The sequence below is a fragment of the Kockovaella imperatae genome (genome assembly GCF_002102565.1).
Source record: "Kockovaella imperatae strain NRRL Y-17943 chromosome Unknown BD324scaffold_21, whole genome shotgun sequence".
NCBI classification, from domain to species: Eukaryota; Fungi; Basidiomycota; class Tremellomycetes; order Tremellales; family Cuniculitremaceae; genus Kockovaella; species Kockovaella imperatae.
This window is the reverse complement of record NW_019028961.1, coordinates 1-27,498: the sequence shown is the minus strand read 5'-3', so window position 1 is coordinate 27,498 and position 27,498 is coordinate 1. Positions and strand designations below refer to the sequence as shown.

General features: G+C 52.5%; 9 protein-coding genes across 9 annotated transcripts; 4 read left to right on the top strand and 5 right to left on the bottom strand.

Moving 5' to 3' along the window:
• Positions 1 to 195: 195 nt before the first annotated feature.
• Positions 196 to 3,238, bottom strand: BD324DRAFT_639716 (Nup85 nucleoporin-domain-containing protein). The gene is made up of 8 exons (XM_022017273.1): positions 2,848 to 3,238; positions 2,464 to 2,793; positions 2,290 to 2,425; positions 1,738 to 2,236; positions 1,589 to 1,688; positions 996 to 1,548; positions 653 to 955; positions 196 to 612 (listed from the first exon to the last, which is right to left on the bottom strand). The coding sequence occupies exons 1-8, from the start codon at positions 3,172 to 3,174 to the stop codon at positions 338 to 340; spliced, it is 2,523 nt and encodes an 840-aa protein (XP_021867751.1). The 5' UTR covers positions 3,175 to 3,238; the 3' UTR covers positions 196 to 337.
• Positions 3,239 to 5,708, top strand: BD324DRAFT_639714 (Phosphoglucose isomerase). The gene is made up of 9 exons (XM_022017272.1): positions 3,239 to 3,537; positions 3,606 to 4,306; positions 4,362 to 4,650; positions 4,701 to 4,834; positions 4,911 to 4,993; positions 5,035 to 5,124; positions 5,172 to 5,415; positions 5,457 to 5,522; positions 5,571 to 5,708. Exons 1-9 carry the CDS (start codon positions 3,516 to 3,518, stop codon positions 5,610 to 5,612), a joined length of 1,671 nt encoding a protein of 556 aa, XP_021867750.1. The 5' UTR covers positions 3,239 to 3,515; the 3' UTR covers positions 5,613 to 5,708.
• Positions 5,709 to 7,445, bottom strand: BD324DRAFT_639705 (hypothetical protein). The gene has a single exon (XM_022017271.1). It carries the CDS (start codon positions 7,360 to 7,362, stop codon positions 5,842 to 5,844), a length of 1,521 nt encoding a protein of 506 aa, XP_021867749.1. The 5' UTR covers positions 7,363 to 7,445; the 3' UTR covers positions 5,709 to 5,841.
• Positions 7,446 to 7,543: 98 nt separating this feature from the next.
• BD324DRAFT_639702 (hypothetical protein) lies at positions 7,544 to 9,188 on the top strand. Its single transcript, XM_022017270.1, has 6 exons — positions 7,544 to 7,670; positions 7,720 to 7,918; positions 7,996 to 8,304; positions 8,363 to 8,697; positions 8,740 to 8,860; positions 8,915 to 9,188. The coding sequence occupies exons 2-5, from the start codon at positions 7,823 to 7,825 to the stop codon at positions 8,831 to 8,833; spliced, it is 834 nt and encodes a 277-aa protein (XP_021867748.1). The 5' UTR covers positions 7,544 to 7,670; positions 7,720 to 7,822; the 3' UTR covers positions 8,834 to 8,860; positions 8,915 to 9,188.
• On the bottom strand, positions 9,189 to 12,240 carry BD324DRAFT_639692 (hypothetical protein). Its single transcript, XM_022017269.1, has 7 exons — positions 11,970 to 12,240; positions 11,703 to 11,915; positions 11,291 to 11,663; positions 10,986 to 11,242; positions 10,044 to 10,939; positions 9,351 to 9,998; positions 9,189 to 9,299 (listed from the first exon to the last, which is right to left on the bottom strand). Exons 1-7 carry the CDS (start codon positions 12,022 to 12,024, stop codon positions 9,246 to 9,248), a joined length of 2,496 nt encoding a protein of 831 aa, XP_021867747.1. The 5' UTR covers positions 12,025 to 12,240; the 3' UTR covers positions 9,189 to 9,245.
• Positions 12,241 to 12,335: 95 nt separating this feature from the next.
• BD324DRAFT_639691 (major facilitator superfamily domain-containing protein) lies at positions 12,336 to 14,784 on the bottom strand. Its single transcript, XM_022017268.1, has 10 exons — positions 14,199 to 14,784; positions 14,103 to 14,149; positions 13,826 to 14,057; positions 13,584 to 13,770; positions 13,461 to 13,534; positions 13,339 to 13,414; positions 13,268 to 13,283; positions 13,177 to 13,218; positions 12,804 to 13,122; positions 12,336 to 12,755 (listed from the first exon to the last, which is right to left on the bottom strand). Exons 1-10 carry the CDS (start codon positions 14,535 to 14,537, stop codon positions 12,450 to 12,452), a joined length of 1,638 nt encoding a protein of 545 aa, XP_021867746.1. The 5' UTR covers positions 14,538 to 14,784; the 3' UTR covers positions 12,336 to 12,449.
• Positions 14,785 to 16,590: 1,806 nt separating this feature from the next.
• Positions 16,591 to 18,496, top strand: BD324DRAFT_585150 (Alpha/Beta hydrolase protein; the record flags this gene model as incomplete). Its single annotated transcript, XM_022013723.1, has 2 exons — positions 16,591 to 17,332; positions 17,388 to 18,496. The coding sequence occupies 2 exons, from the start codon at positions 16,591 to 16,593 to the stop codon at positions 18,494 to 18,496; spliced, it is 1,851 nt and encodes a 616-aa protein (XP_021867745.1).
• Positions 18,497 to 18,673: 177 nt separating this feature from the next.
• BD324DRAFT_654123 (transcription factor/nuclear export subunit protein 2-domain-containing protein) lies at positions 18,674 to 25,514 on the bottom strand (the record flags this gene model as incomplete). The annotated part of the gene is made up of 15 exons (XM_022018752.1): positions 18,674 to 19,576; positions 19,614 to 20,640; positions 20,690 to 20,877; positions 20,926 to 21,143; positions 21,187 to 21,250; positions 21,300 to 21,469; positions 21,519 to 21,787; positions 21,836 to 21,924; positions 21,963 to 22,334; positions 22,392 to 22,861; positions 22,900 to 23,443; positions 23,491 to 24,204; positions 24,254 to 24,349; positions 24,406 to 24,984; positions 25,032 to 25,514. 15 exons carry the CDS (start codon positions 25,512 to 25,514, stop codon positions 18,674 to 18,676), a joined length of 6,186 nt encoding a protein of 2,061 aa, XP_021867744.1.
• A 177-nt stretch (positions 25,515 to 25,691) lies between these two features.
• BD324DRAFT_639686 (putative mitochondrial import receptor subunit tom40) lies at positions 25,692 to 27,320 on the top strand. The gene is made up of 5 exons (XM_022017267.1): positions 25,692 to 25,987; positions 26,038 to 26,195; positions 26,247 to 26,342; positions 26,400 to 27,002; positions 27,051 to 27,320. Exons 1-5 carry the CDS (start codon positions 25,801 to 25,803, stop codon positions 27,150 to 27,152), a joined length of 1,146 nt encoding a protein of 381 aa, XP_021867743.1. The 5' UTR covers positions 25,692 to 25,800; the 3' UTR covers positions 27,153 to 27,320.
• Positions 27,321 to 27,498: the final 178 nt, after the last annotated feature.

Genomic DNA, 27,498 nt, shown 5'->3' with positions numbered 1-27,498 from the left:
TGGTTCCACCATGCTGAAACTCAGCGAAACGATTCGCTGTTGCTCCCAAAGAGTACCTCAACGCCCAATGTCGAGGTTGGATCCCTCGGAGGATCTGACGCAAATGATGTGATTTGCGTCACACCGTACTATAAGTTATCCGCCGACAGTCACGCGAGACGCGTCGGGGGGGGGGGGGGGGGGGGGGGGGGGGGGGGGGGGGGGATGGATTGTCCCATGACGCATGACTCAAGGTCATCTACCGCTCTGACGCGTCCTATGCATAGCAGGCACCTTTGAGGAGAGACGTTAGTAGAACGTCCTCGGCCATTCTACATGCACGGCTTGCATCACGATCTCAAAATGGCGTGTCAAAGTCCATGACCATTGCCCGAGCAAGATTTCTTGCCAGCGCCAATCTTACTTGGTCCAGAGTCGTCCGAGCATCTGCGAGACTAGCCTTGCCACCGTGTAGGGAGAGACCCTCGCCTTGTCCTTGTTCTTGCTTCCGCCTCAGGTGAGATACAAGATCCCCAAGGTACATATCCGGAGCAACAATGGCGTTCGATTCGACATCCTCCAGGACCCGCATCAACTCAAAGGTGTCATTTGCATTGAACAGCACTTCTGCATCTAGACACCAGTCAGTAATGATGGATCCGCGATCGCTCACCTTCCAGCAAGGGCACGCTTTCGGCAAGAATGACGGCCCAGAAACGGACAGGAGCCACGTTGGCTGTCAACAGATTTACCAATCTCTGAGCAGCTCGATCTCGAGCATCCTGCATCGTGAACAAGAGGTAATCCCGGAACTCGGAAAGGAACGTCAAGCGGGATGTAAAGACCGTGGCGGAAGTTTGACCTGGAAAATCCAGCGGCGCGTCCGTGTTCGGATCAAAATGTTGCAGGGCGAGAGGTGCCTCGGTGAGCAATGTGGGAGGCAGTGAATCGACTAGGCGGAGGTATTCTTCTTCGCCTGTAGATCGCATCAGAAAGGCGTCGAAAGTCGATCTTACCTTTCGCTATGTACGCATCCAGAATCTGCTCAGTGATGAGAGACAACGTATTGCCTTCCTCCGCCTGGAGACACATGGTCGCTGCGATTCCCAGCTCTCCCCTCTTGAGCAACTGGCCGGCCATGATTCGACTGATAGTACGTGCTTCGTCCGGCAGGCCAAGCTGCTCGCAAGCTTCTTGTATCTGAGCATACTTGCGTACGCGCAGGTCGATATCTTCGTCTTCATCCTTGAAGTCGTCCATGCCGTCCATATCCGTATCGCCAGCAGCGATATTGGAAGGGTCCAGAATGTCCAACGAGACATGTAAGATGAATTCCTTCAGTCGACGGCGACCTTCGGGACCGGCAGCGGACAGATAGTCACAGATCACTCTCCAAAGGCTATTGGATTCTGGGTTCTCGCACAGAACATCGGCGTAGTCGAGCAGGAAGTAGTCTCGTATGCTGAGCTCAAACCGGTCTTCATCATCTAGCAGCAGGCCGAGTTTGTCGAATATATCTCCAAGATGAGCGGCCAACCATTTGTCGAGGTCGTGACATCCGGACAATGCCTGAATGAAGTCAACATCACGGAACTTTAAACAAACGCACTTTCGGCACATCAGCGATGCAAAGTGAGTACTCTATAGAGTCGTCCACCGTCACTGGCGACGCCATCGGAATCTTTGACGATATGTCAGCGGCGATCGTGCTGTCATGGAATCGTCAGATCGTCCTCATGAAGATGTCCAGTTGCTCACGCCAAGTCATCCCTCCGAAGGTTGACATCTACGAGCACTCCCCATGCTCCTAGAGCCTCCCGCCAGTCACTGGCCTCAGCGAGGACCCTCTCTGGTTTCCCTTCCATCAGCTCGACGACTGATTTGAAGTCCCTCTCCCAGCTGCCTGGATCCGAGATTTCCTCCCCCTCGAACCATTTGCCTCTGGTCCTCCCTTTCAGTGTCGTGGTCAACTCGGCTCTGAACGTTGACAGCCATTGCCGATGTGCGGATAGAAATTGATGATCTAGCGGATAACTAGCCACATTGGTCGATCTAGGGAACCGAGATAGATGGGAGGATAAGAGAGAAGCGAGGTCCGAGATGGATTTATCTGGATGATCGACCAGAGTGCGTAGGAAGGAGGAAGCTGGTAAGTGGAAGCCTCGGAGCATACACTGGCAGACATATGGCCAGAATGCGGGGTGATCCCACGGCGGACGGCTCTGCATGATTTCGTTCCCTTGCTGATTTGGTGGGGCTGATGGCGCCTCGTATCAGCACCGAGTCATCGTTGTGGGATGTTCCACTCACCTGGGTCTACGTCGTTCACCCAATCCAGAAGCTCCTCGCCCAGCAACCCCTCGCCCCGGCCATCTCGTGGTAAGTACAGGATTTGAGCCAAATGAAGGATGTGATACACAGCTTCGTAGGTCGTCCGATCAAGGGCCTGTACTTATCAGCAAAAAGAGACTTTGCTGTACCCACCTCCAGTATCTGTGATTCTCTGAGCTTTTGCAGCTCGCCCAAGTACAGCCCAACCAATCTTCCCATGTGTCCAATGGTCTCTGCAGATGGTGCAACGAGTATATCACCCTCCTGTATCGCCTCTTTCACATTGAACGACTTCTCTTGCAAGGCCTCATCCAGACGAGGTATCCTCATGGCTGATGACACGATCCTCTGTAACGAAGTGAAAAGCGTGTAGGTTTCGCGGTAGAAGGAGGTGACAGCGTCAGGTAAGTTGTTCGAGGCGGAGAAATAGATCTGGTTATGCGGGACGTTCAAACCATGATCTCGAGGCTTGTCTGCCGTGTCCTTTGGATTCCATCTCTCAGTACACATGCTATCTTTCTACCCACGCTCTCTTACCTTCCTCGCGAACCAGCTGGCTATTTCACCTCCGACAGGACTGACGGCCGCTAGAGCTGTCTCTCCGGACGCTCTCCATTTGCCCTTTTCGGTATTCCTATACACGCTAGGCTGGAGATACAGAGCATCCGTATCTTTCTCTTTTACCTTTACACTCGAGCCTGCTCCCTCTTCCGCTTCCACTTCCTCGCCAGTTACATGACCGTTGACCAGCGAACGGCTGAGTTGAGACGGTCGAGCTGGAGCAAACAGATTTGAAGAGCCAGCTCTAGCAGTACGGCTCGAAGAGAATGGCGAAGAGGCGTTTGTCGGATTGTTAGAAAGCATACCGGTGACTAGAGCACAGCCATGCGTCAGTATAGTCAGGGAGTGCTGTGTCTTGCTTAAATGTTATGTAGGGATTGTCTATTGAACTGATCGCGACTGACATTTGAGAGAGATTCTACCGTGGGAATCTTCCAGATTACTTACCTAATCAATCGGCATTCCGGAGCGGCTCGCCCGTTTGGAATTCCCTCTCTCCGAAGCTCGTCATCTTCATCATCGTCGTCGTCGTTCAGTGTACACTTCTCTGACTCGTATTAATAGGCATCCAGAGCGCAAATCTATCACCTGAGTCAGGCTCGCATAGGAATAACCCTCATCCCTTCTATCACACTTTGACGAAAATGGACGGAAAATCCGCTTCTCGTGAGTGTGGTCACGGAGGATCTACTCCACTTACGAAGAGTCGAGCTGACTGTTGTTCCCGTGTGCAGAATACCAAGCTTGGCAGAAGCTCGAGCAGCTCAAAGAGTCTAAAGAGTCCAAGCTCGTCCTCAAAGAGCTTTTTGCTGCGGACCCCGAGCGATTCTCAAAACATTCTTTGATTTTCAACTCATCCTCCCCGAACGTGGAGATCCTACTAGATTACTCCAAAAACTTGATCGATGATGAGGTCCTGTCTACACTGTTTGCTCTCGCTAGAGAGGCTCAGGTCGAAGATTTCAGGGATCAAATGTTCTCAGGAAAGCACATCAACACTTCCGAGGATCGAGCTGTCCTCCATATCGCCCTTCGAAATCCACCAGTCTCAAAGGGAGGATGGAAGATCGACGAGCCTGGTGCTGGGGACGAGGTTCACCAAGTGCTCGAACACATGAAAGAGTTCTCTGAGCAAGTTCGATCAGGTCAATGGAAGGGTTACACTGGCAAGTCCATCGACACAATCGTAAACATTGGTATTGGTGGATCGGATCTCGGACCCGTCATGGTGTGCGAGGCTCTCAAGCACTACTCTAAAAGAGACCTCAAGACTCATTTTGTTAGTAACATTGATGGAACCGACATGGCCGAGGTCTTGAAGGTCTGCGACAGGGAAACAACCTTGTTTATCGTTGCATCCAAGACATTCACAACTCAGGAGACTATCACCAACGCAGAGACAGCTAAGGAGTGGTTCCTGGACGCGGCGAAGGACGTAAGTCCACCTCGTGCTCCCCTTAAAATCACCATGGCCACTGACTCTTTCGCAGAAATCTCACATTGCCAAGCACTTCGTCGCACTATCTACGAACACCAAGGCCGTCACCGAATTTGGAATTGCCGAGTCTAGCATGTTCCAATTCTGGGACTGGGTCGGAGGAAGATACTCCCTCTGGTCAGCTATTGGCCTGTCCATCGCCCTCTCTATTGGTTTCGACAACTTCTCCGAGCTTCTTGCCGGTGCCCACGCTATGGATAAGCACTTCAAGGAGACCAAACTGGAGGAAAACTTGCCAGTCGTCCTTGCCCTGATCGGAATTTGGTACAACGATTTCTGGAGTACGTAGATCCTTGATCCGATCCTATCAATGCTTACAAAGGCTGCCTAGATGCCCAAACCCAAGCTTTGCTTCCTTACGACCAATACATGAAGCGATTCGCAGACTACTTCCAACAGGGAGATATGGAATCTGACGGAAAGAGTGTCACCAAGGACGGCACAAGGGTTGACTACCAGACTGGAGTGAGCCCAGCGAGATCTCGTCCTGACGAGGTCTTGTCTTCGCGCTTTGATGACCAACCTGATACCTTGCTTCTAGCCCATTATCTGGGGACAAAGCGGTACCAACGGGCAACACGCGTTCTACCAGCTTATCCACCAGGGAACCAAGCTGATTCCTTGGTGAGTCATGTTGCCAAAGAATCTCACTCACTGTCCTTCAGCGACTTCCTTGCTCCCGTAGAGACCCTCAATCCCATCTCGGGAGGCAAGCACCACGAGATTCTTCTTTCCAACTTCTTCGCTCAACCCGAGTGAGTTATTTCATTCCCTTCCGCAGCACCAACTCATAGCCAATCAGAGCCCTCGCATTCGGCAAGACAGAGGACGAAGTCCGCAAAGAGCTCGGAACCGCTTCTTCTAACGCCGCATTGGTGAAATCCAAGATCTTTGAAGGCAACAAGCCTACCAACTCGATTATGTTCCAAAAGCTTACGCCTGGAACCCTTGGATCATTGATCGCCCTGTATGAGCACAAAATCCACGTCCAAGGTGCCATTTGGGGAATCAACTCGTATGACCAGATGGGAGTTGAACTTGGAAAGGTGGGTTAAGGGTGAAGGACCAGACGATTGACAATTGCTAGGTCCTCGCCAAGGCTATCCTCAAACAACTCGGAAACGAGAAGGACGTCACCGGACATGACAGCTCGGTGAGTATCGATTGAGTATGAGACGATGCAAGGCTTACTCTTTGACAGACTACTGGATTGATCCACTACTACCAAAAGAACCGGAAATAGACGATATTCAGGAGGAAACAGAAGGTCTGTCGATGGCTATAGAGAAGCTGCCCCTTGTCGTACTTGTGACCCCTGATGCAATTGTTCAATCAAGCGATACAACATTGGATCTGAGCATATCGTGAGGAGCGTACGTCTGCTGTAATTATAGAAATCTATACGATCTGTTACTGTGCCTCGGAGAAAAGAGATTTCACAACCTCGTGATCCTGACGATCTCACGACATGTCTAATCATCAAGACTGTCCTGATCACGAGGGGAGAATAGATCCTGTATTCCTGCTCTATGAAGTGGTGCGGTGGCTGGAGGTGCTCGTGCGTCGAAGCGTCCGATTTCGGCTGCAGGTGGACTTTCTGGACCGATATGATTCGAGGCAGCTGAAGTCCTGGTATTTGATCGCAGACGTTGAGCCCGTCCACCGGTACCGCCGAGTGCGTATGAGAATTGACGACAAGGTTCTGACGGTTGATTCGGTCGTACCGATCCAGATAATGATATGCTTCGAATGCGAGAAGCGGCCAGGACCGGGTCAGAAGTTCGACGAGGGATCATCTGACTCCGATTCTGTGGTGCGGTTGGTCTCGACTTGAGCGAGCTGGCAGCAGGGACGATACTCGTTGACGCCATCTGTATCTGAGAGGCTTCCTGGTCGATGAAGACTGACGCTGAGGCCAAGTGGGATGCGTTGGCGGTCAGAGGTGGCCGAGATACGCTAGACGCTCTCCTGGATCGAGGTAGAACGTGGCTTGAAGAAGCGCTGGATAGAGTTCCACGTCGAGAAGTTGGCATTCTCGGTGGAGTGAGTAAGAAGACTGGAGGGGCGTCGTTTGCTTCTGAGGAGCGTCGAGATGTGTCCTCTTCGGGAATCGTGTCGGGTACTGTAGTAACACCGACGTCGCCTTGCTCCACATCATGCTCCACAACGACCAAATGGCAGTCTGCCTGACTACCAAGTGCCAGTACTGCAATGATGGGGTTGGTCACCCAGCCGACGATAGCTCCATAAACCAACTTAATGACTTGAGGAGCCCACTTGTTTGGGATATTATTGGTTTTGTAGATCGGTCCAAGAATCACGATGGCGAGACACCACAAAGGGAACCCAAAGATGATTCCAATAGCTGCTCCTTGAGCTGCGGTCCAACCGACTCGGCCGAACCAAGCGCGAACAGGTAATTTGGCACAAATCATATTCTTCTCAGTACCTTCAAAGACGAATCGAACAAGCATCCAGTACCAGAATTTTATCCCGCCTTTTGCCCAGGTGAGGTCTGAGCGAGGTCGATCAAGCGTTGTATCTGATGACTCCACCGAAGCCTTCTTCTCATCTACTTTCGTCGCGCTGCTGCGTAATGACTTGTCAAAGATCTGTCTTGGATCCGGGAGATGCTCGACATGGGGATAGACAAATGGCAATGGTGCAATGGCATGCGAATGTAGATCTGTATGAACCAGCGTCGAGGTGATCAACATGCTGACGGCGCAAGTGATGATCGGCGTGACACCAAGATCTCCAGCGATAGTGTTATGCTTCAGAACCCACATGAGAATCGTATCTTGAGAATGATACATGGCGTAGGCGATGGCGAAATTGATACCTCCATCGATGAGTCCAGCACCGATTCCTTGGAGGACCACGATGTAGAACCATTGTCGTCGGGTTAACGGGACTGGGAAGGGGCGAAAGAGGGACTTCATGGTAATGAAGGGAGATGAAGGGGAGGAAGTAAGAGGTGAAGATCCGCCCATGATGATCACCTCTTGGATTTAGTTCTATATACAGACCACGAGTAGATGAATGGCACGATGAGTTATTTAGGCCTGGTGAGTCACCAGCCAAAGATCCCATTGTCTACGTTGACTTTTTAAAACTGAAACACGTGGGTGTTTGATCCTCGATCTCGAGGCCGACGGCCGGCAGCTTTTGTTTGGTTCCAATATTACATAATCATCTGCGCTTCCCATTGCTGGACGGTTCCACAGGCTGGAGATTCGCTTGGTCATCGACAATCGTTGCATCTCATTATTCTTCTATCTCTGCCCTCATCCATCTCGGGGTCGGTCTTGTCTTGCACGTAATTCAGACGCTTGCTGAGAACATATAAGAACAACAGGTGCACCAGTCACTGTAGCTGGTTGAACAGCGCTTGCGCCATTGCTTATCATACGCCACTCACTTACTCCACGAACTCCATATTCACCCTCGAAGATGGCTGCAGCGGCAACGGATAGATCACAATTGATGTTCCTCGGCTCTTCATGCCATCATCAAGCATGTCATCTGAATGACTTTCTTCCCTTCAAAGTGAGTCCTGCGCCTTCGTGACCCTCGCCATCCTCAATGCCAAGTCTTTGTTTCGACACTCTGACCTCTTGCAACAGTGTCCAGCCTGCTCAGAGACATTCTGTCAACCTCATTTCCTCCCCTCCCAGCATGATTGCGCGGCTCCCCTTCCTCCATCCATGATTGATCGAGTGGCACCTCAATGCCCTCTTTGCAACTCTACCGTCCCGACTGTACCCAACGACCCCAATCTCGCCGTTGAACGACACATTCTCAGCGGGACATGTACAGGCATACCTGGGGGAGAGCAACGTCTCAAGGATGAGATGAGGCGGAAAAAGGAGCGAGGTGAAGTCTGTTGGCGGAAAGGCTGTAGCAAGCATTTGGTGGTACCGATGAGGTGCGAAGTGAGTGTTCTGGAGTCGGTCCATTCAAATCTCAGAGTTGCTCACCCGAAAATCACAGCAATGTTCTCATTTATTCTGCCCTACGCACCGCCACGCCTCTTCCCATACGTGCACACCATCTGCATCACCATCGTCGAGTCGCGGTGGAACGCCGCAACCTTCCAAGCCGGCAGGCAAATCTGCTCTCTCTCGACTTCTCAGTACCACCCCGTCCAGTTCCAACCCCTCATCACAGCCATCCTCTTCTACTTCGAAACCCCCGCCGGCGAGCCCCGTTCAGCCTGTCCAAGCGTCTACGAGTCCTCTCGATGCCAAAGCAGCAGCGGCTACGGCAGCTCTGAAGCGTGCAGGTCAAGATGTCAAGGTTCCCTTTGTCAAGTCAAAGACTGAAAAGTGGGTCAGAGCCGACCTAGAATCTGCTGACATATTTTCCAGACGCGCCAATGCGGAGATGAATTCTCAACTTCAAGCTTTAAAGAACAGACATGACAAAGGTCTGCTGTCAAAACAAGAGGAGGTGAGAGGCTAGTCTCTTTTCACCTTGCTCCGTAAAATCGTACGCATCAATCTTCGCATCTCCCGAAGTGCTGGCTGAAGCTTCAAATAACAGGTCAAATACGCCGAGATGATTGCCAAAGGAGAATCGTCACGGCGGAAAGGGGAGAAGGGAGGTAAAGACGGATGTGTGATTGGATGAAAGCGAGGCGTAGCCTGAAAATTCCAGCGTCTAGTTGTTAGCATTATTAGCATGAGTCAATCGCTCGAAACTTCATCCTTTAGCGGGATCGCATGATGTCTACGCCAGCTGCGTTCTCGCTGATCTGAGCTCAGTCTGATTATACATATGTTGCCTAAGAAATGACGCGTATGTCAAGGAGAGCGATTGACTGTGTGACAGAGCCCAAGCTTCCGATGTATCCCACGTAAATTTGCCCTCAAAACTATGCTACAGACTCATCACCGCCTCCGCCACTGCCCATAATTGCTCGGTAAACCTAGGTCAAGAGATCAATGCACTGTCGCATCCATCAGCACACGTCACTCACATCCCTGCTCAACGCATCGCCAATCTTGCGTCTGCCTTCGCCAGACAATTTGTCCGCAAAGAAAAGCTCGGGACCACGTCGAGCTTTGGCCTTACTCTTTCCTGTCGCACTCGCGACCGAACCCGCTGTCACGCTATCCAGATACACCTTCTCTTCTTCTTGTCGTGCTCGTAGGGCTTCCCACATTGCTCTGGGCGTTTCGTATACGTCCAGGATGGCAGACACTTTTTCCGCGCTCATCCCTTTGATACACATCAACATTCTCGCAAATGTCTCCTTGAGAGTTCGACTGGCATTCTTGTCGTTGAGGTCTTGATACCCTTGCCAGCTGGTCAGAAAGGTCTGGGCAGGATAGTTGACACTGAGGCTCTTTTTGAAATCTCGGTAGGATGATCTAGACAAGAAGCGAGTGGGAATAATGTGAAGGTCTTTGTTCTTGTGGGACGAGATGATGATGCGCGTCATAGTGGTCAAGAAGTCGATGGTTTCGGACAATCGGTTGGTCTCCTGGAGCAAAAATTGATTGTGGACTTGAATCTGAGATTTTGCAGTCATGATCTGCAGTCCGCTGAACTCCATATTGTGAGACGTATTCCAGTCCTCGACAATGTAAAAGACGTGATTGATACAAGAATTTGCCAGACGAAACTGTAAGGGTCAGCGGACTGATGCCCTCGCCCGGGAGCGACTCACACATTGTTCATTATATCGACCATCCTTGATACTGTGACACAAGTCGTCGAGCCGCTTTCGCTCCACCACGTAATCAAGCACACATTCGTCCTCTTCACCTCCCACACCATCGCGACGCCGGGCGATCCAACACATATCGCCCAGCCTCAAGGCTCGCGTCTCTACATTGACACCCTTATCGAGAAGCTTCTCGCCGATCTTATCTCGATTTGTCTTAGATTCGACTTCACGGGTATCCAGGATCAAGATGACATCGTATGTACCTGCGGGGAAGATGATAGCGTCTGCGGGAGTGAAAGAAGGCAAATTGACGGGAGCAATCGAATCTGATTCTTCGATCAAAGGGTTGCTGACGGGAATATGAGAGGAAAGTCTCGGTTGAGGCCGAGCCTTGCTGGGACCGGCGACAGATGCAGTCGAGGCAGACCTGAGAAGACTGTTGTCGGACACCATGGGAAACGGTGCACGACTGGATTCCTGGTCCAAAACAACTGGGGCTGAAATGGTTTTCGTGAATGACGCCTTTGGCGGTCGAGGAGAGGGCGGCATCGTACCCGAGACGGGGCGGACCCAGTCATCATCATCATCATCGTCGGAGATGGTTGAGTGTTCCTTCCTCCCGCTCCTTGACGCTGGAATCGAGGTGCTTGTCGCCTCTTCATAAAACCGACTGCATTTTGGCGGAGCATCGTCCTCCTTGATGTAAGCAAATACAGTCTCCTCGCCGGAGGACGGATTCGTTGTACGAGGCGATGTATCGACGAGACGGAGGTGTGAAACGAATCGATGGCCGAGTTGAGAAGCCATAAACTCGACCTTCTTCAACGTCACAAACTGCTCAGGATCCAAGCGACCAGTAGCCTGATCGAGGGAATCAACGCGATGCCCAGCAGAGTCTGGGCAATGTAAGCCCATAGCACACGAGTCAACTTTTAGGCTCACCAATGTACCAAAATCCGAATCTTTCATTCTTATTCACGCTTACACGTGAAACGCTGGCCCTGTTCGTCGATTCCCGAGGTAGACTCGCGTCTGAGACGGTAGCCGGGGGACTCGGTGGAAGCGTGACGCTAGGCACACGAGCCTGTGGTGTTGACTCCGTTCCGACGGTGAGAGGATCAATGGATTCATCAAGCCATGGAAGTCGCGGAAGATGCTGGAATTCAGGGAGCAAAGCTCGGATGGACACTGCAACTTGGCTAGAGACATTGTTAACGATCATAATCTTGGCCGTGGGCAGCACTTACTATCCCTCTGGAGTCAAACAATACTTGTGAGGATTCCCGGTGACATAGACATAGCCCTTCCCAATCAGAGTCTTCATACTGCTCCAAGCGGTGAAATATGTCCCCTTTTCACTGTGCTCATAGCTTGAGTCACTGTACGGCTGAGATATCCTGATCAATTCTCCTTTGGTCAAGAACACCTGCGTGTTGATCTCGGGTCGATCAATAGCGAGGACCAGACCGAGCAGAAGGCCATATCCTCCTGAGCCTTTCGCGGGAATGTAGACCTTTGGTTTGGACGCCTTGCGTTTCTTTGGAGGTGGCACAGCGTCCGTATCTTGCTCAGAGTCTGAGTCGACATCCCCCTGTACTGCCTTCTGCTTGCCTTTAGATTCTAAAGCTCAGCTTTCGGTATCTATGAGATACGGCTTACTCTCTGGGGTCCCAGGAGCTGGAAGCCCATTTTCCTCGCAGTAGGTTCGCCATTTGCCTTCCAAGATATGTACAATCTTAGGTCCGACTCCTTGCAAGACGATCAAATCCCTGGGCCTTGTGAATGGAGTGGGACATGACGAAACGGATCGAGCTGCTTTGCCATACGATTCAGCAGCTTTGGTGCCCTTGTCTCGAGCGGCGTCTCGGAGCTCTTAGGAGATTAGATTATTAGCTGAGAATACCATCGTGAGCCTCAAGATCTCACCCTCGATCCAGCTCAGAAATAAGGGGTTCCCGCATTGAGCTCTCTCCCTTGGCATTATGACCAATATGCTAAAGTGACATTTGTTGATAAGGTAAACCTGGGTGGTCGTCTGGACGGGCTATGAAATAGACATGGGAAATCAGGGAAAATCAGGAGGCTTCCACGGAGATCGCTATCTCAACATCATCATAGGTTTGTGCAAAGCGGCCGAGGAGATCTAAGCTTGCAGTCGAGGTCAAGATGGCCAGAGGGTTGATGGGCTGTTGAATTGTCAAAAGGTCCGATCAACCTTGAAACATCTATCACGCGTCAAAAAGTGGCAAACGGATTGGTGGCAAATAAAACCATCGGTACATATATTTCAATGGCCAGGGTCAGATGCATGTGGTATGTAGAGATGCAACAACACAATCAGAACTAGTGTGGAGATAATGCGTAGTGGGATGTCTTTCCGAATCTAATTGATGGCGTCAAGCGCCTTCATCCTCTCAAAGTTGTACTCTCAGCAGCCGATGCCACGTTCCCCATGACCACTTCCTCATCTGGTCTCCGATCTCGCTTCTTCTCATGGACGATCTCCGTAATCGCATTGGGTGACAGATCCGTCAACTTGGCTTTCTTCCATAGCTTCTTATAGCCTCCTCTCCAGCCGATCCATCGAGTCTCGTAGGGCCCACGAAAGAAGAGCAGAATGATCCCGGCTCCTACGAAGGCTACAGTCGTTGCGCCCGTAGGTCTCCACCCGTGCCTGTTGTAGATTTTGGTGAGAATTGCCGTACCAGATGTCTGAGATATCAGCACGAGCTCAATGGGTGCCTCGAAAGCTTATCCCACCTGGCCTATGAAGACGAAAAGGAGATAACACCCATTGAGACGAGCACGAGCTTGTGGATCAATCCCAGCTATGCGATAAGAGCTCGCGACTTGGAAAAGCTGTTGTCCACAGTCGTACAAGATGATGGCGACACAGACTGCCCCGACGCTCCGGTCTGCAGCACCGAGGGCGACGGACATGGCAATCAGATTGGTCAAAAGTCCTAGGAATTGGGCGAGCCAAGGTACAATCTTGTCCACCAGTCGACCCCATTGTGGAGCCAGAAGCGCGCCAAAGAGACCGAGAAGTCCCAATAGTCCGATGGTCAAGGATGAGTAACTGGAGAGGCATTGCATTAGCATCTCACGTCCCGCGGGATGGTGAAGAACGCACTGGTACGGCTCTGCCGTCAGGAGAAATGTCAAGTCAACCCAGCTGCTAGAATTAGCGATTGCCCGGATAGACTGGCTCTGCACAGACTTACAAGCCGGCAAAAACAGCTGATCCTCTAGTCAGCTGAAGACAAGAGTAGAGAGATTGGGAAATCAAATTTACCGCTTGAACACATTGCCATGAGGCAAGCCTGTGTGAGAGTAGGGTACGTAACGAGATATTTAGCCATCGACACTAACTGCGGGGCCCTCAGTGGACATTCAAAAAAAGTTGAGATTACACACCACTCCTAGATATGTCATGCCGATATTCTTGTCAGGGGTATCTGGGAGGCCCAGCCACAAAATCAGAGTCGTGACTAAGCCGCGTACATCAGGACTGTTCAGCGCGGTGGACGGCAGACTCACGTCCCTGCAGCCCGACAGCCATCCAGTATACATCCCGCCAGGAAGCGAAATCCGAGATCACTCCGGCGAGCACTCGTCCCAGGACCAGTCCAGTGATGAGACCTGAGAAAGTGATGCTCATGGCTCGAGCACGTCGGTTTGAAGGGGCGAGATCTGCTGTCCAAGGTATACACAATTGAGGGGTGACCTGACCAGGAAGTGATTAATCGCTGATACTGGAAGATCTCGGATCCGCTGCTCACAGTCAACATGCCAACCATAAAGCTGAGACCTTCCAACATGTGCACATTCGTCGACAACGCCAAGCCTATTGACAGAGTCGTCGTGAGGAACATCAAGAGCAAGACCAATTGCCGCCTTCGAACGAGATCGCCGAGCGTAGAGATGAACAAGATACCGCAGCCATAGCCGCCTTGCGAGAGAGTCGGAACATTTGAGACAACGTCATTGTCAACACCAAAATCGCGTGCGATTCTGCAGAGGTTATAAAAGACTCCTGCAAACACCTTTACACCTCACTTCACGAGCATCGGCTGGATATAGTACAGATTCATGACGGAGACAGTCTGCGAGAAAATGAGCTCACAACGGGGATTCAAAGCGCAGGGAGCTCACCGCACTGCCGGCAAATAATAAGTTCAGTCGCCAAGTGAAGACAAACTGCTCCTCTGGCTTCATTCCAGGCTCATGCCGTCGATTCCTAGGTATGGGCAAGAATCCAAAATCCTTCTTGCGAACCGTCGTCCTTGGTGAAGACGGTGAAGCCACAAGCAAGGCACTACGTAGTCTTCTGGACAGAGGTGCTCTGTCTCGCTGCAGTCGATCAGGACTATCACGAAGTGCGACCGTCTCGTCCTTATCCTCTTCTGCGCCGGATGGGGTTAAGTTGGCAGTGGTGGGTGGAGGTGAACTTTGGGGCTGCTCCACGAGTCTCGTTCTTGCTAGGGTTGACATGCTGCCAACAGGAGCCAAGATGTTTTTGGATGCCGATGTTTGTCACACCGGCAGGCTGTCTTGACAGACACGATGAGCCTAGTGATGTACCGATAGACCTGACTCGGACGATACAATCAGGCATGTTCCAAAGATTTCGGAAGAAGTGGAGGTTCAGGCTCGGCTCCGACCGGCACATTTGAGCTGAAGACCTGCGCCTATTGTTGTTCTAGGCGCGTCATCGCCAGAATCCTTTGAGACGCGTCCGGGTTGTTGCCAGTAGTATGGCGTCAACGGACTATCAGAGTCCTGGGTATAGAATGCATGCGGAAGACCTCTTGTAGAAGGGCTGGACTGATCCAGAACCAGTGATGCTGCCATTCGCCTGTGCTCGACTCGAGATCCATGCAATATAGCTCGGTGATTCCCGAGCAGCATTGATAATAATAATAAGCTTAAAAGATGACGGACGAGCGGAATCCATCGCGCTCGTGTCTGGCTGTCGCCAGCTGATCATCTACGATTCATTCATTCATTCATTCCCTCTAAAGAGAGCATATCGGTGTCTCCTCGCGGTAGCACCAAATCGAACATTTACCTACGCTAGTCTCTGTGTCAATCTTGCGACGATGCCAACTGAGCTGCACTCATAAATCTTCTGTGCGTTCGTCTCGCAGCAAAATTCGACTCGCCTCGTTTTTGTTCACATTCACCCGACACTGCTTCAGGAAATCGCTTTAATCTTGGATGGAATACTCAATGAGAATGTCGCCGTATACATGTCAAGGATGACTCCGCTCGCACGCACTTGATCCACTCATCCGTGTCTTCGTTTTCCACCACGCCTCTGGATTACGAGCCCCTTTGACCCAAAGGACGAGTGGCTTCCAGCCCTGACGTCTCCATAGAGCGACGCCCGCCCCCCCCCCCCCCCCCCCCCTCCCCAACCTATCGCAACGAAAACCAGCTTCCTTCATCTCGGGCTGCTGGAGTGCCGTGGACAATCATGAGCACGTCCATTCGCGCTCATACTCTGAGATTGCGGTCTCCTCTCGACTACTACGCACGTCCCTCTTCGACCAAAGTGGAGAACGGGAATAGTCCGAAGGACCCTATCCCAGGAAATGGGTCAGCGTTCTCGAAGCAGTCTGCACAGTACTCAGTGACGGATGAGAAACTTCTTACTACGACCAAGATATCACACAAGCCTCTGAATGGGGGAGAAGACTTTGATACTGCCTTCAACATGGAAGGAGGAACGCGACAAGGTGGAGGTCCGGGCGAGACCAACCGTGGACTGAGCTCGAAGGACGGCGACGGCGGACTACGGGAACACAAGGAGGCGAAACTAAGAAGCCGTCAAAGTCAAGAGCGGACGAGGACATGGGCTGAAGAGATCGAACGGCGTCGGCCGAGAGAGGGTCGTCCTGCGTCAAACAGGAATCCAGAGTCATCTGCAAGTCCTCAGGCAGGTATATCCCCACTTCCGACCCCCATCCCCAAAGCCGATGCTCCAAACTCCTCAATCTCATCTGTTTGCTGTGATTCGTCGTCAGGTGAAGAGTCGGGACCTCTCGGAAGGCGAGCATCTAAAGCTTCGCAACGGAATCGACGGCGGCTGGATCTCGTCGTACCTATCGACAGATCTACCCCATCTCTTGATTCGTCATCAACTTCACATACCTGGTTATCACCTACGAAGAGCTCTCCGCCAGCGCAAATCACTACACCGATCTCCTCCATAGATGACATCGTCAAGCGGCACCAGTATGCCTTGACGAGCGCGATGGACAGTGCCAAGACGAAGGCCAGGTTGGAGATGGGTCTATCGCCTGCATCCTTGGACATACAATCACTTGACCGACAGTCATCAATTTCTTCGTCCTCCCATAGTGCTTGCTCTTTGCCTGCTGTGAACGGGACGCTCGGACGGGATCCCTCAAACGTTGAGCCAGCAGCTCATCGACCGCCGAGTGCCTCCACGGCAGCGTCAGCTGCGACTGCGCTCTCTCCCACACAAGCGTTCTTCATGGGCGAGACGTCGGGCCGCTCTAGACAGAGTATACCGCGCACGATGCTTGACTTCGAGCTTGCGCACAGCACAGAAGAAGTGGACGCAGAAACGTCAACCCGTTCACTCACAGTCAAAGCTGAACCGAGAGACTCTGAGGGCTCCTCTTGCGACAGCCTGGTCAAGGACCTTTGGATTGGTCAGAAGCTGCTACAACAATTGGACGAAGGCTCATCGACCCCGTCTGATCCTACGCTCCTGCACCAAGAGAGACTGTCCATGGACGCATTGAGCAATCCTCCTTCGCTCAAGCGTCATTCGGTCCGTCTGTCCAAAAGCTCTGACTCGCCAGAATCCCACGCCATGGCAGTCTATCTCCGTTCACCGAATCTCAACAGACATTTACAGCTCCCTCGTCCTTATCCCGATAGACCGCTCAACGTGTCTCTTGCGGAAGTCGGCTCAGCGTCTGGTTCGCCAGTGCTCATATTCCTCGGAATCGGTTGCGTCCGTTATCTTATCGCTTTGTTCGATGACCTCGCAAAGGCATTGGATCTCCGCCTGATCTGCATTGATCGATGGGGATATGGCAAGACTGATCCAGTACCGACTGATCGTCGCTCGCCAATGCTCTGGGCGCAGGTGGTAGAGAAAGTCATGGACGAATTGAAGATCCGAGACTTTCGAATCATTGCGCATAGTGCTGGCGCACCATTTGCAGCTGCAGTAGCTTTGAGGCTTGGCAATCGTATCACAGGCAAGATGCAATTTCTCGCTCCGTGGGTCAGCCCAGAGATCGATGGAGGTGAGCATTCTGGCTGCACATCTGCGCTTGCAGAGACTGACGCTCCTCGCAATAGGCTACAAGTGGCTCAAATGGATACCGAATGGAGTCATCAAATCTGCTACGGCGGCTGAATGGAGACTTCAGTCATATCTCTTGGGCAAACCACCGCCTCTAGTCCACCAACCGGTCGAACATACCGCCGAAGGCCTCAGCTTACCGACTCCCTCTCCCGGTCGTCCGTCGATAGGCCAGCGAGCCCATAGCGACACTGGTGCCAAAGTCGAGCCTAGGCGCTCCTTACTCTCATCTCCATCGCCTGTACCTAGTCGTGCGCCTAGTATCATCCGCCGGGCGTCGAGTGTCTTCGCGAAGAACCATACTGCTCCTGTCCAAGACAAGGATCTTAAACGGCAACCCATCATCAAGCATCTCAGAAGCTCGGTTCTGCTCAGGAGCCATTCAGAGGACGATGGACGATCTCCCTTCAAAGCTATCTCTCCTCGTGGATCCAGTGACTTCTCATCAAGCGTCCCTGTCTCAGAGAAACATTCATTGACCATCAAAAGCGAGGTCTTCTCTGCATCTTACGAAGGCGACATACTCGAGTTTCTCACGGACGGATTCAGTCTGTCAGGGCTGCCAGCGACGCCCTCGCCAACACCATCCAAGAATCGATTCAGTGTCCTCTCTCCACTGCCCAGTCCATTCCGACAATCATCCACTCCCACTACTCGATCAACCAGCCCGATCCGCTCAGGAATCGACGTCCAGGATGAGCCGAAACCTTCTCTGGGACCCGCTCTTACACAAGCATTGATGCAAGCCTCTCATGCGGAATGCGAGCCGGGAACGACGACTGAAATCTTAACGGTCGTACTGAATCGTGGTGAAAAGCCATGGGGATTCAGCTATGCCGATCTCCGTCAACCGGTCACTATTCATTGGGGCGAGCTGGATGACAAGGTCTCGGAGAAGAGTGTTCGGTGGATGGAGAGGAACATGAATCAAGGTGGAGGAGCAACGGTCCAGATCATCAAGGGGGAGGGACATAATTTGATGACTAATGCTGTGGTGATGTGTGATATTTTTCAAGCCTTACGGAAAGAAGTCAAAGAAGAACGCGCAGATGCGGAGAGGGGAGTAAAGGAGAGGGTCATGATGTCGAGAAGTAGAAGGCGATGAGCGCGCAACTGACTGATCATTGTAGAATTTCTCCATACTGTATCGATATCTCATTTTGTCTTTGCATCGTTTTGTCTTGAGTACGAAGTGCATCGTCCGCAATGGAGCTAGCTGGTCATTCGGCCTTCGCCAGATGTACATTGTTCAACATCGGCTAGATGATCACAAAACGCATGACTACCTCTGATCCGTACTGGGCCTCTCTCTGCCCCGTCTGTCATGACTCCTCGCCTTATCACGATCAATCTTGACCCGCTTGGAAGCTCCAGGAGAGTCCTCCCTGGCGACAGGTGGTGTGTCCTCATGAGGCCGTTTACGAAGTTCCGACGGACCCGAAGGCGCTCCATTGGAACTGGCAGGTGGTCCCATCCTGGAAGCCAGACTGGACCCATTTCGACTCGTGTCGGCCGAGGAAGAAGACGCGCCGGGTCGAGCTGGCAACGCGTGAGTCGTGCGGCTTGCAGCAGGTGCAGCTCCAGATTCGTTCCTGCCAGGTCGACCGCCATCTGGCCGAGCGGGGAGTCGAGTATCTCTCGTCTCCGTGGAGGACCGGGCACCACGCGGTGCCTCAATGATCCGATCGCCGTGCGTCGTGGAAGGAGGCGGGACACTCGATCGCGAAGGTGTGCGATCTCCATTCGGGCGATCGCTTACTTGACCTCTCCGGGTCTCGCGCGCACGCTCATCCCTGGACGAAGAAGGTTCGTGAGGCGGAGCGTCTCTAGCCCGAGTGGGACCAGGCGCACCGGGTCTCGCTTCTGTGACTGGATCATCTCGAGGTGTAAGGGCGGGAGGGGCGTCTCGTGCTCGGGGATGAGCCTTGTCGGCATGTGATGGTGGATCACGGGAGGAGCGCCGGGTCCGGTCATCCGACTCGCGCTCTCGCTCTCTCCTTCTTCGTTCTCTGTCATCTCGACGATCTTCCGGTCGCTCATCTCGACGCGTACGAGATTCTCTTGGTTCGCGAGAATCCCTGGGATCTCGCTCATCTCTTTCATCGCGGCGGGATCGATGACGATGCTCTCGCTCTTTCTCTCGCTCTCGGTCGCGGTCTCGAGGATCATCAATCCTTCTCGGTGCCTTTCATGTCAGCTAGGTTTGAATTGTCTGAGCCCACCTCTTCCTCGCGTCGTTTCGCACGAGTCGAGAACGATTCTCTCTCCGGCTTGGCTGAGGAGCTTTCCTTCTCCCTATCCTGATCATCGCGTCTTGATGAATCGCGCGAACGTCTTCGTTCGCCGTCGTTTTCCGCGTTATCAATTGAAGATCTCGACCGACCGTTCTCCTTGCTAGGTAACAGCTCTTTCGGATCTTTGCTCTCCTCTACTGATCTGTGTTCCCTCGAATCAAATCTATCTCGATCCCGTCCAGACTTTTCAGTCGTTGCACTGCCATTGGAAGGAGCGGGAGAAGACGTCTTCCGGGCATCGGCTGCTCCTGCGCTAGCCGTCTGGGATGAAGCAGCTTCAGAGCGGGAGTTTGAGGCAGAAGGTCCAGAAGGGGGCTGAGGTCGAGTGAGCGTTCCGAATTTCCTTGCTCTTGCCGCAGCTCGCTCCTCATCAACTGAAAGAGAGGTACTGGCGGGAGGACCCATGCTTGACGAATTCCTGGACGCGTTGGGGGCAACAGGTGGACCCCGAGCAGGTCCGGTAGGTGCCGCCCGATCCGTCGAAGAGCTTGATGCGTGACCGCGTATGGACGCGGATGGCCCAGTCGGGGCAGAGGCAAGAGAAGCGCTGGAACGTGTCGCTCTAGGACCGGCAGGTGGTGTGGCAGGAGCGGCAGCGTTCTCGTCGGAAACTTCTTGGATATCATTCGAAGTATCTTTGCTTTCCGTCGTGGAGGCGGCAGCCGCTGCACTGGCCGCAGCCGCTGCGGCAGCGACCGCCGACGCATTGCGAGTGGCTTTGTTCTCCTCCAGTTTGGCACGAAGGGCTTTTGGATCAGAGGCACCGGTGGTTGAGCTTCGCGATGCCGATCCGTTGACCTTGACGTCCGAATTAGCCGGCGCAGGCGATGTGTCTGACGATTTTGGTGCAGTAGGAACAGGCTTGACAGGGTCCAACTTCGCTCCGCCGGCGTGGAAAGATCCGGGGTTGACGAAAGGCCTGGTTGTCTGCCTCTGTTTGAGCATTCGAAGGTAGCTACGATCGCGTCAGCCAGATGCCGAACAGCCAAAGTTCCTGCTCTTACGCTTGACATTGATGTTGCAAATCCGGCGTCAATGCACCATTTTTACCGGCTACGAGATTGCTGACGGCTTCTTGGACCGCCTTCCCATTGGTCTCCATTGTAGGAAAGGATTTCAAGACCTGGAATCCAACTGTGATGGCGTTCTTGATGTGCATGAAGTCGTTCTCGGCCCAACAGGAGATTAAGGCCTTTGACAATATCAGTAGGTGGTACCTGCATGAAGACATCGATCGCACCTTTGCCAGAACGTTGTGTGACTTTGCGTAGAACTCTCTAAACTGCCGCCACTTCATAGGTGCAATCGGTGTGTCTTTCTTGACGCGGAACAGCATGCCAGGGAGCTCCTTACTGTTGTCTCCTGAGTCAGAATCCACGCCAAGCGCTTCTCGGTTGTAGCGCTTCTCATCCTTGTGCCAGCTATCGAGATCGGCCATGATGGCAGCAAGACAGCGGCCTGGAGACGGTCAGCGGGTCGACTACAAGGAGAAGCGACGTACCGAGGTTCCGCGCTTCGTTTGTCGTCGACGAAAAGATGCATCCGGCCAAATGCTCGCCAAAGAACTTGGGCTCGTCAGCTTGCAAAGTATAGACAGATACCGGCGTCACTCACATTGCTGTACACGAAGAGCGTAGAGAAGCCTACGGTCCCGAGGTCGTGAGCTGTGCGGATAAATTTGGCCACGAATATGGCATCCGCGGGGGTGAGAAGGGCTCTCGGATAGAAGCAATGTTGATGGAGCTGCTGCGCTAGTTTCCTCTGCAGACTCTTTTCGAAGACAACTGGAAAATAATTTAGCCAATGCTTAAAGCACGGTCTTTAGCGACTCACACGATGGGAACCAGTGCTTGCTCTCTCTCGTCAAACGACGTCGAGTGGCCTCCGCTATTGAGGACTGAGCGGCCTTTTCCTTTGACAGGACTTCTATCCGTGCTTTCAGCCTAGCGCGCTCAGACTTCTGGTCGGTGACAGCGGTCGTCTTCCAAGAAGCGACATCGCGATCCAACGCGGATATCTTGGCGATTGCTTTATCGTACGCTTCTGGTGAGTAACCAATGTCTCCCATGGTAAGATGCCAAAAAATGACGAAGAATGGTGCGCTACGATGATGAGAGCGGCTCTAGCCAGAAAGAAGGATCAGGACCTACCCCATGAGATCATTGGCGTCCAATGGTAAGAGATCCCGGGCCTGCTCCATGGGTTTGCGTAGGGATGAAGGGTACCACGACTTGCTCGGCTGACAGACGTTAGTATGACATTGCACGCATGACCTACATGTGACTTTGGGGCGGGTATAGTCACTTCTCCAGCAGCAACAACGGCAGCGGTAGACAAGTCAAACTTGTCGTCCACCTCCATGGTAGGAGACGTGGGGGACGACACAGGAGAATTTTCCACACTAGGGGAGGCTGACGTTCGGCCCTGCTCCTTCGCAGCTGCCAATTTAACCCTCATAGCAGCTTCGCGTGCTGCTCGAGCTTTGCTCAACTCCGCGTTGAGCCTCGGACGAAGTATCAAGAAGGCAATGGAGAAGTCGAGACCATAATCAGACACCAGCGTTGCGAGATCTGGGGTGAAACTGGTGTGCTCTTCTTGAGTCAAGTATTCTCCCAGAAGATCGCCATACTGGATCAATGTCCCGTGGACCTACAGGCATACCGTGAGTTCGAGCTTGGTCAAGGCCGGTAGGCGGGAATGACTGACTGTATCTTGCATGGCTGAGATGGCTTTGATAGGGGCTGAAGCCATCTTATCCACCGCTCCTTGTCTCGTTTGACCTAAAGCGATCCAAATTGGTAATGCTAGCTCGGTGAAACGAAGAGAGTTGATCAGGCGTGGGAGAGATCGTTTCGTACTTCTGGCCTTGTCTACTGGAGCCTCCTTCGGCTTGGCGGTGACATCAGTTGGGTCGACAGGCCGCGCGATGGAGATGAGAGTGGTGTTGAAGGCCTCTTTGACCATCTCGCGTCCTGCAGCATAGGCTTGCAATTGATCGTCAGAAATCGCATCGTTCTCGACCTGAGATACGCCCGTCATGATGCTGATCAGCTTGTCGAGGATCGTCAAGTCGGCCGAATCTGACCGCATCAAGCGGTTGATGATGAACTGAAGCACAGGCTCAAGATCCATAGAAGCGTATCGGCGGTTGAAATCACCGACAAACGTTGCAAGACCTGGGATTATGAGCCAGCATCGGCAAATGAACACTCACTTGCTAGCCACTGAGCAACATCCGTCCCATTTGGATTCAACCTCGACACCGTATCATCCGAAAGCGTGTCTACCAGAGTGAACATGGCTACATCTGTTGACAACTGTGTCATATATCGTCCAGCTTCAACGATGAATTGTCCGATATTAGGATACGCCTTGACCTGAGTGACCGCCGTGCTCCACAGAGCGTGAGGATTGCTATGGCTCAGCTTGGCCAGAGCTCTCGCTGGACCCCTATCAGTCGATGCTGCAGGGCCTGATGGCGTAGATTGGGAGGCAGTCACACGAGATAACGCCTTTTTAATCTCTCTCGTAGCTTCAGCAGCCGCGTGACAAGCGGCAGGACAGGGATTCCGCCCAATAGCACGGCATGTGCTATCTCGCCATTCACCATAGAGCGAGTAGCGGACGGGGTAAGGGAAGTGGCGGAGGAGACACCACAATTCGACATCAAATGCGGCGGCTGCGCTTGAAGTCGACAGAGCGGGAAGTAGTGATACACGGACGAGATCTAACCAAGGACGCATTTCCTCCAGGGAAGGCTGCAAGCCGTCAGCTTAGCTTTCGAGGCAATGGACGTTAGAATCACCTCGACAGACTGTATTTCACCCTTCGTCTCTGCACCGTCGAAGAGGTTCAGAGATTGTTCCTTATTACGCCTCAGGGTGGTGAAATGAGCAGCACCAATCCGACATAGCTTGACCATGACTTCTACTTGTCGTCCAGCTACTCCACGTACCAGACCCAGCCAACGTAATCCGTCGGTGAGCAGCTGCTCGTGGGAGGACCATTGTGAGATCTCGTCCGTCCAATTCGGGTAGAAGAATCTATATTTGGAATGAGCCGTGTCCGGGGGGCAAGGAGCCAGGTATGTCTGGATGATCCGCTGATGAGATGATAGTGGATAGCCGTGTAAGGCGACGTCCTCTTCCACTTCGCCGTCTTCAGTCACGATCTCTTGCCGTACAGCTCGGTACAATGGTTCGAGAGCATGTCCAACATTCCGCATGATCAGGTCTGCGATCACCGGATGACTCTGCGCAAGCCATGGGAATCGAGCTAGGATGACCATCGCTCTTGAGAAATCCCCAACCGACAGCAAGGCTTGGAGTAGCATGATACGTTGCTCCGGTGGCGGCTTCGGAGGTGGACCGGAATCTTCGACTTTGGCGGTGGCAGTGGAAGAGTCTTCGTCGTCGAGTAGAACAGAGTTGGAGAGTGCGTTTGATGGGCCAGATCGAGAGCTGGTAGATGCAAGCCAGCTGTCATGGATGACTTTCATTTGAGAATCGTCAGGGGATAGCTTGAGTATGGTAAGTCTAGTCGATCGTTCCGCGTCCTGAACTACTCACGAATGCAAGAAGATCTGATGATCCGACAAGACCGTGCTTGATGAGGAGCGCAGACATGACTACGAGACCGTAGGGGGTCTCTCCGCCGTCTTGCCGCTGGGAAGCTCTCATTAATGGGGAACTTATTTATGGCTGGGCAGCTCCGGACATACCTGGTAGAAGCCAAACTTCACTCCGAGGACTTGACATAGGACACGGTCTCCTGATGGGTCCAAAGCATGTCGGATGGCCGAATCATCGTCTGCCAGCCATGCTTCCGTTGCTCTCCCTTTGCCTTTCCCGCCGGATCCGAGGTTAGACGCCCCGCTGCCCCATGGCGAGCATTTTAACAAGTCCAGCAGGAATCGCCATTGGGCTGCAATCAGACAGCTAGCGACTTCCAATATGAGATCCAGGACTCGCGGGGGAGACAAGTTGAAATATCCAATCAATCCCATGATTTTGTCCCATACCTGCTCTGCTCTTTGCTTTCTCTGCACATCCGTCTCACCCTCTGTCCTTGACGAAAAGGCATCAGATCCAGTCAACAAGACAACGAGCGCTGAGAAACCCTCGGACGATTCTCGCAATAGGTTGTATTTGGATTGCTTGAAGAAGAGGGTAGTATTCCGTTTGACGTAGGCTCTTTGCAAGAGTTCCGGTCTCGTTGGGTAAGGATGTAGGGCCAGTCTTGAGAGCAGCTCAGGAGAAAGGATAAGGTTGGGGATATGGGATGGTATTCGTCCAGATTGCTGAATCAAGTTATTCCTGCCTGTCTTTGGACAGTCTCCGCACTCACCATGAGCGAGCGCAGCAGTTCCACCCCTTTGTCACTCGATGTCATGGGCTTGGCCAGCTCATCCTGATCCATCGACTGATCGCCTGACGTTTTCAGATCCGATGCATCCTCCCTAGACTCGTGCAGAACCTCCGTCACATCCGCGAGAGCTTCCCCGAGCTGATTCACGCGCTCTTCCTTGACTTCGTCGTTGAACGAATCGAAGAGATTTGTGAATAGTTCCAGCAGCTGATCCAGTCCGGTATCCGAGTTCAAGATTCGGATAAGCACATGAGATAGCAATATTGAGCCCAATGCTGCCGAGTCGACCTTCTCCAACAGATTGTCCAGTATCGACTGCAGTTCAGCTGAATCACTGTCAGTCCATCGGGTCAAGGCTTGCTGGATCGAGGTGTCGAGCTGCTCAATCCCAGATGAAAGGGTTGCATTTGACGAAGAGGAAGCTCCCATTGGCTCTCTTGGAGCTACTCGACGTGGCCCCATGATCCAAGTCGAGCTTGCCTCTTGTCGTGGTTTTGCAGTTGGTTGTGGTTGTAATGTAGAGAGGTGACAGAGCGATTCAATGGGATCTCTAAGTGCCACAGTGTCAATTTGCCGAACATTTCCGAACCCCTTTGGTAATCTGTTCCGGCATTGATAGATATATTTTTTCTGGGTCATCAACGGATTGTAGCTCACAATTGCAACAGCGTCGAGGAGGTCAAGCGCATTCCTCCCTCAGCCTCCAACCTCTCGTGTCGGATATCCGCTTCCAAACAGTCCATATACCATGGCATACCCTGGCGAGAAAAATCCGGCTCCGTCCGCATTCACACCGTATCTTGATGCCGTCAACGGTCTGTTCCAACCGATGACAGGTCCAGTGATGAACACGTACAATCGATTCCATGGATGGAAGGAGAGTATGGGTCTGATTCAGCCCGGAACAGTGGAGAATTTGACCAGGGAGATCTCTCGTTAGTCTTGGGCTTTTTCAGGTTTTGAAAAATGCTGATCGACCCATCAGAGGTTCATCTCGCCAACTGGGCATTTGAAGGTGCCAGAGCGGACGTTTCCAAAGTCGTCTCGGGCAGTCCTGCTTTCCAGCTCACTCACTCTTTCGCCCTTGGATCAAGTAGCAAGCCTTCCAGTTACAATTTCGGCGCGGTGTTTGCCAATGCTCAAGTGAGGACTGAATAAACGTAGAGTTGAGGATTGATCTAACCTCTCGTGCAGACTTTGCTGCAAGGAGGAGTTGATGGATCTGGTGTGGTGACGATGAGAGCGAATCAGACATGGTCAGCGACAGATGTCACCAAGGTTCAGGGTCAGGTGAGTATTGCGAAGCCCCTCACTTTGTTGTTGGTGTGCTGAATCGCCTCGTCCCAGTTGTACAACAAACCTGGACAATCGATGTTGCAGATCGAGCACGACCACCTGGGACCTCATTACTCTTTATCCCTCAAGACAATGAATCCCGGTCTCCTAGATGGTACCGGCATCCACTTCGTCTCCCTCCTCCACTCCATCTCACCTCGGCTGTCTCTAGGATTCGAGAGTATAATTCAACATCCTCAACCTGCCATCCTCGAGACCTCGACGTCTTACCTCGCGAAATTGACATCCCTGCCCAATCCATACGCTGCTCTTGCTGCCACCTCCCCCACAGGGCAACCCCTCTCCGCGCCATTCTATCCTTCCTGGACTGCTACGGCCCAGTTGCAACCATCAGGAAACATTCAAGCGACGTATCATCAACGCTTGAGTGAAAAGGTTGACGTGGCTCTTGATTTCCAGACCCTTATCCAACCTGCGTCTATGATGGGACCGGCGAAGAGAGAGGCTATCTGTACTGCCGGCGCCAAGTACGACTTCAGAATGGCAACATTCAGGGGTCAGATCGACTCCAACGGTACCGTCGGCATGTTGCTGGAACAGCGATTCACACCGGCGTTTGCGTTCATGGTGTCTGGCGAGATTGACCACTCCAAGGTGAGCAGAAGCTGTTGAGATAGGGGCGGTAGCTGACATTCACTATAGAACACGTCCAAGTTCGGTGTGGGCATCATGATTGAATCTTCGACCATGACACAGGAAGAGATGATCGCTGCGGGCATGTTGACGCCTGTGCCTGGACCATGATGTGGATGTCTGAAGACGGAGAAGAAAATGAGACGATGGCACATCTTATCACAGTCGACTCTGCAGGTTGACATGGCCTCTTGATGATATTGCATTGGTGAGATACCGGGGCCCGCCATAGCTATATCTACATGTATCACTTTTCAGAGACATCGGGATGTCTCGCAGACTGCAGATAGGAGTCAGGCAGGTTCGCCAAGTCTGAAGGTATGGACTCAAACTATTGTACGATCTGGGAGGGATTGTTTCGCAGCGATAAAAATTGTCGGCAGCCGAAATGCCAAACCTAGTATCCTTGACCATCAGCCGGCGTATCTTGCGAGTCTTAGATCTCCTGATCCGACCA

What these genes read in the sequence shown, in the direction of transcription:
- BD324DRAFT_639692 (XM_022017269.1), bottom strand. Translation starts at nt 12,024, where the DNA reads ATGCCAAGGGAGAGAGCTCAATGCGGGAACCCCTTATTTCTGAGCTGG. An exon ending in TGTTTGACTCCAGAGGGATA is followed by an intron (nt 11,243 to 11,290) that starts GTAAGTGCTGCC and finishes CAATGTCTCTAG; the next exon opens with CCAAGTTGCAGTGTCCATCC. An exon ending in GTCGATATAATGAACAATGT is followed by an intron (nt 9,999 to 10,043) that starts GTGAGTCGCTCC and finishes TGACCCTTACAG; the next exon opens with TTTCGTCTGGCAAATTCTTG.
- BD324DRAFT_639702 (XM_022017270.1), top strand. Translation starts at nt 7,823, where the DNA reads ATGGCTGCAGCGGCAACGGATAGATCACAATTGATGTTCCTCGGCTCT. An exon ending in ATGACTTTCTTCCCTTCAAA is followed by an intron (nt 7,919 to 7,995) that starts GTGAGTCCTGCG and finishes CTCTTGCAACAG; the next exon opens with TGTCCAGCCTGCTCAGAGAC. An exon ending in GTCAAGTCAAAGACTGAAAA is followed by an intron (nt 8,698 to 8,739) that starts GTGGGTCAGAGC and finishes CATATTTTCCAG; the next exon opens with ACGCGCCAATGCGGAGATGA.
- BD324DRAFT_639714 (XM_022017272.1), top strand. Translation starts at nt 3,516, where the DNA reads ATGGACGGAAAATCCGCTTCTC. An exon ending in AACTTCTTCGCTCAACCCGA is followed by an intron (nt 5,125 to 5,171) that starts GTGAGTTATTTC and finishes ATAGCCAATCAG; the next exon opens with AGCCCTCGCATTCGGCAAGA. An exon ending in TCACCGGACATGACAGCTCG is followed by an intron (nt 5,523 to 5,570) that starts GTGAGTATCGAT and finishes ACTCTTTGACAG; the next exon opens with ACTACTGGATTGATCCACTA.
- BD324DRAFT_639691 (XM_022017268.1), bottom strand. Translation starts at nt 14,537, where the DNA reads ATGTCAACCCTAGCAAGAACGAGACTCGTGGAGCAGCCCCAAAGTTCA. An exon ending in TATTATTTGCCGGCAGTGCG is followed by an intron (nt 14,150 to 14,198) that starts GTGAGCTCCCTG and finishes ATTTTCTCGCAG; the next exon opens with ACTGTCTCCGTCATGAATCT. An exon ending in CTGACGGCAGAGCCGTACCA is followed by an intron (nt 13,123 to 13,176) that starts GTGCGTTCTTCA and finishes ATGCCTCTCCAG; the next exon opens with TTACTCATCCTTGACCATCG.
- BD324DRAFT_639686 (XM_022017267.1), top strand. Translation starts at nt 25,801, where the DNA reads ATGGCATACCCTGGCGAGAAAAATCCGGCTCCGTCCGCATTCACACCG. An exon ending in TTTGACCAGGGAGATCTCTC is followed by an intron (nt 25,988 to 26,037) that starts GTTAGTCTTGGG and finishes TCGACCCATCAG; the next exon opens with AGGTTCATCTCGCCAACTGG. An exon ending in TCACCAAGGTTCAGGGTCAG is followed by an intron (nt 26,343 to 26,399) that starts GTGAGTATTGCG and finishes GCCTCGTCCCAG; the next exon opens with TTGTACAACAAACCTGGACA.
- BD324DRAFT_639705 (XM_022017271.1), bottom strand. Translation starts at nt 7,362, where the DNA reads ATGGGCGGATCTTCACCTCTTACTTCCTCCCCTTCATCTCCCTTCATT.
- BD324DRAFT_639716 (XM_022017273.1), bottom strand. Translation starts at nt 3,174, where the DNA reads ATGCTTTCTAACAATCCGACAAACGCCTCTTCGCCATTCTCTTCGAGC. An exon ending in GGTGAACGACGTAGACCCAG is followed by an intron (nt 2,237 to 2,289) that starts GTGAGTGGAACA and finishes AGGCGCCATCAG; the next exon opens with CCCCACCAAATCAGCAAGGG. An exon ending in AAGCGTGCCCTTGCTGGAAG is followed by an intron (nt 613 to 652) that starts GTGAGCGATCGC and finishes ACTGGTGTCTAG; the next exon opens with ATGCAGAAGTGCTGTTCAAT.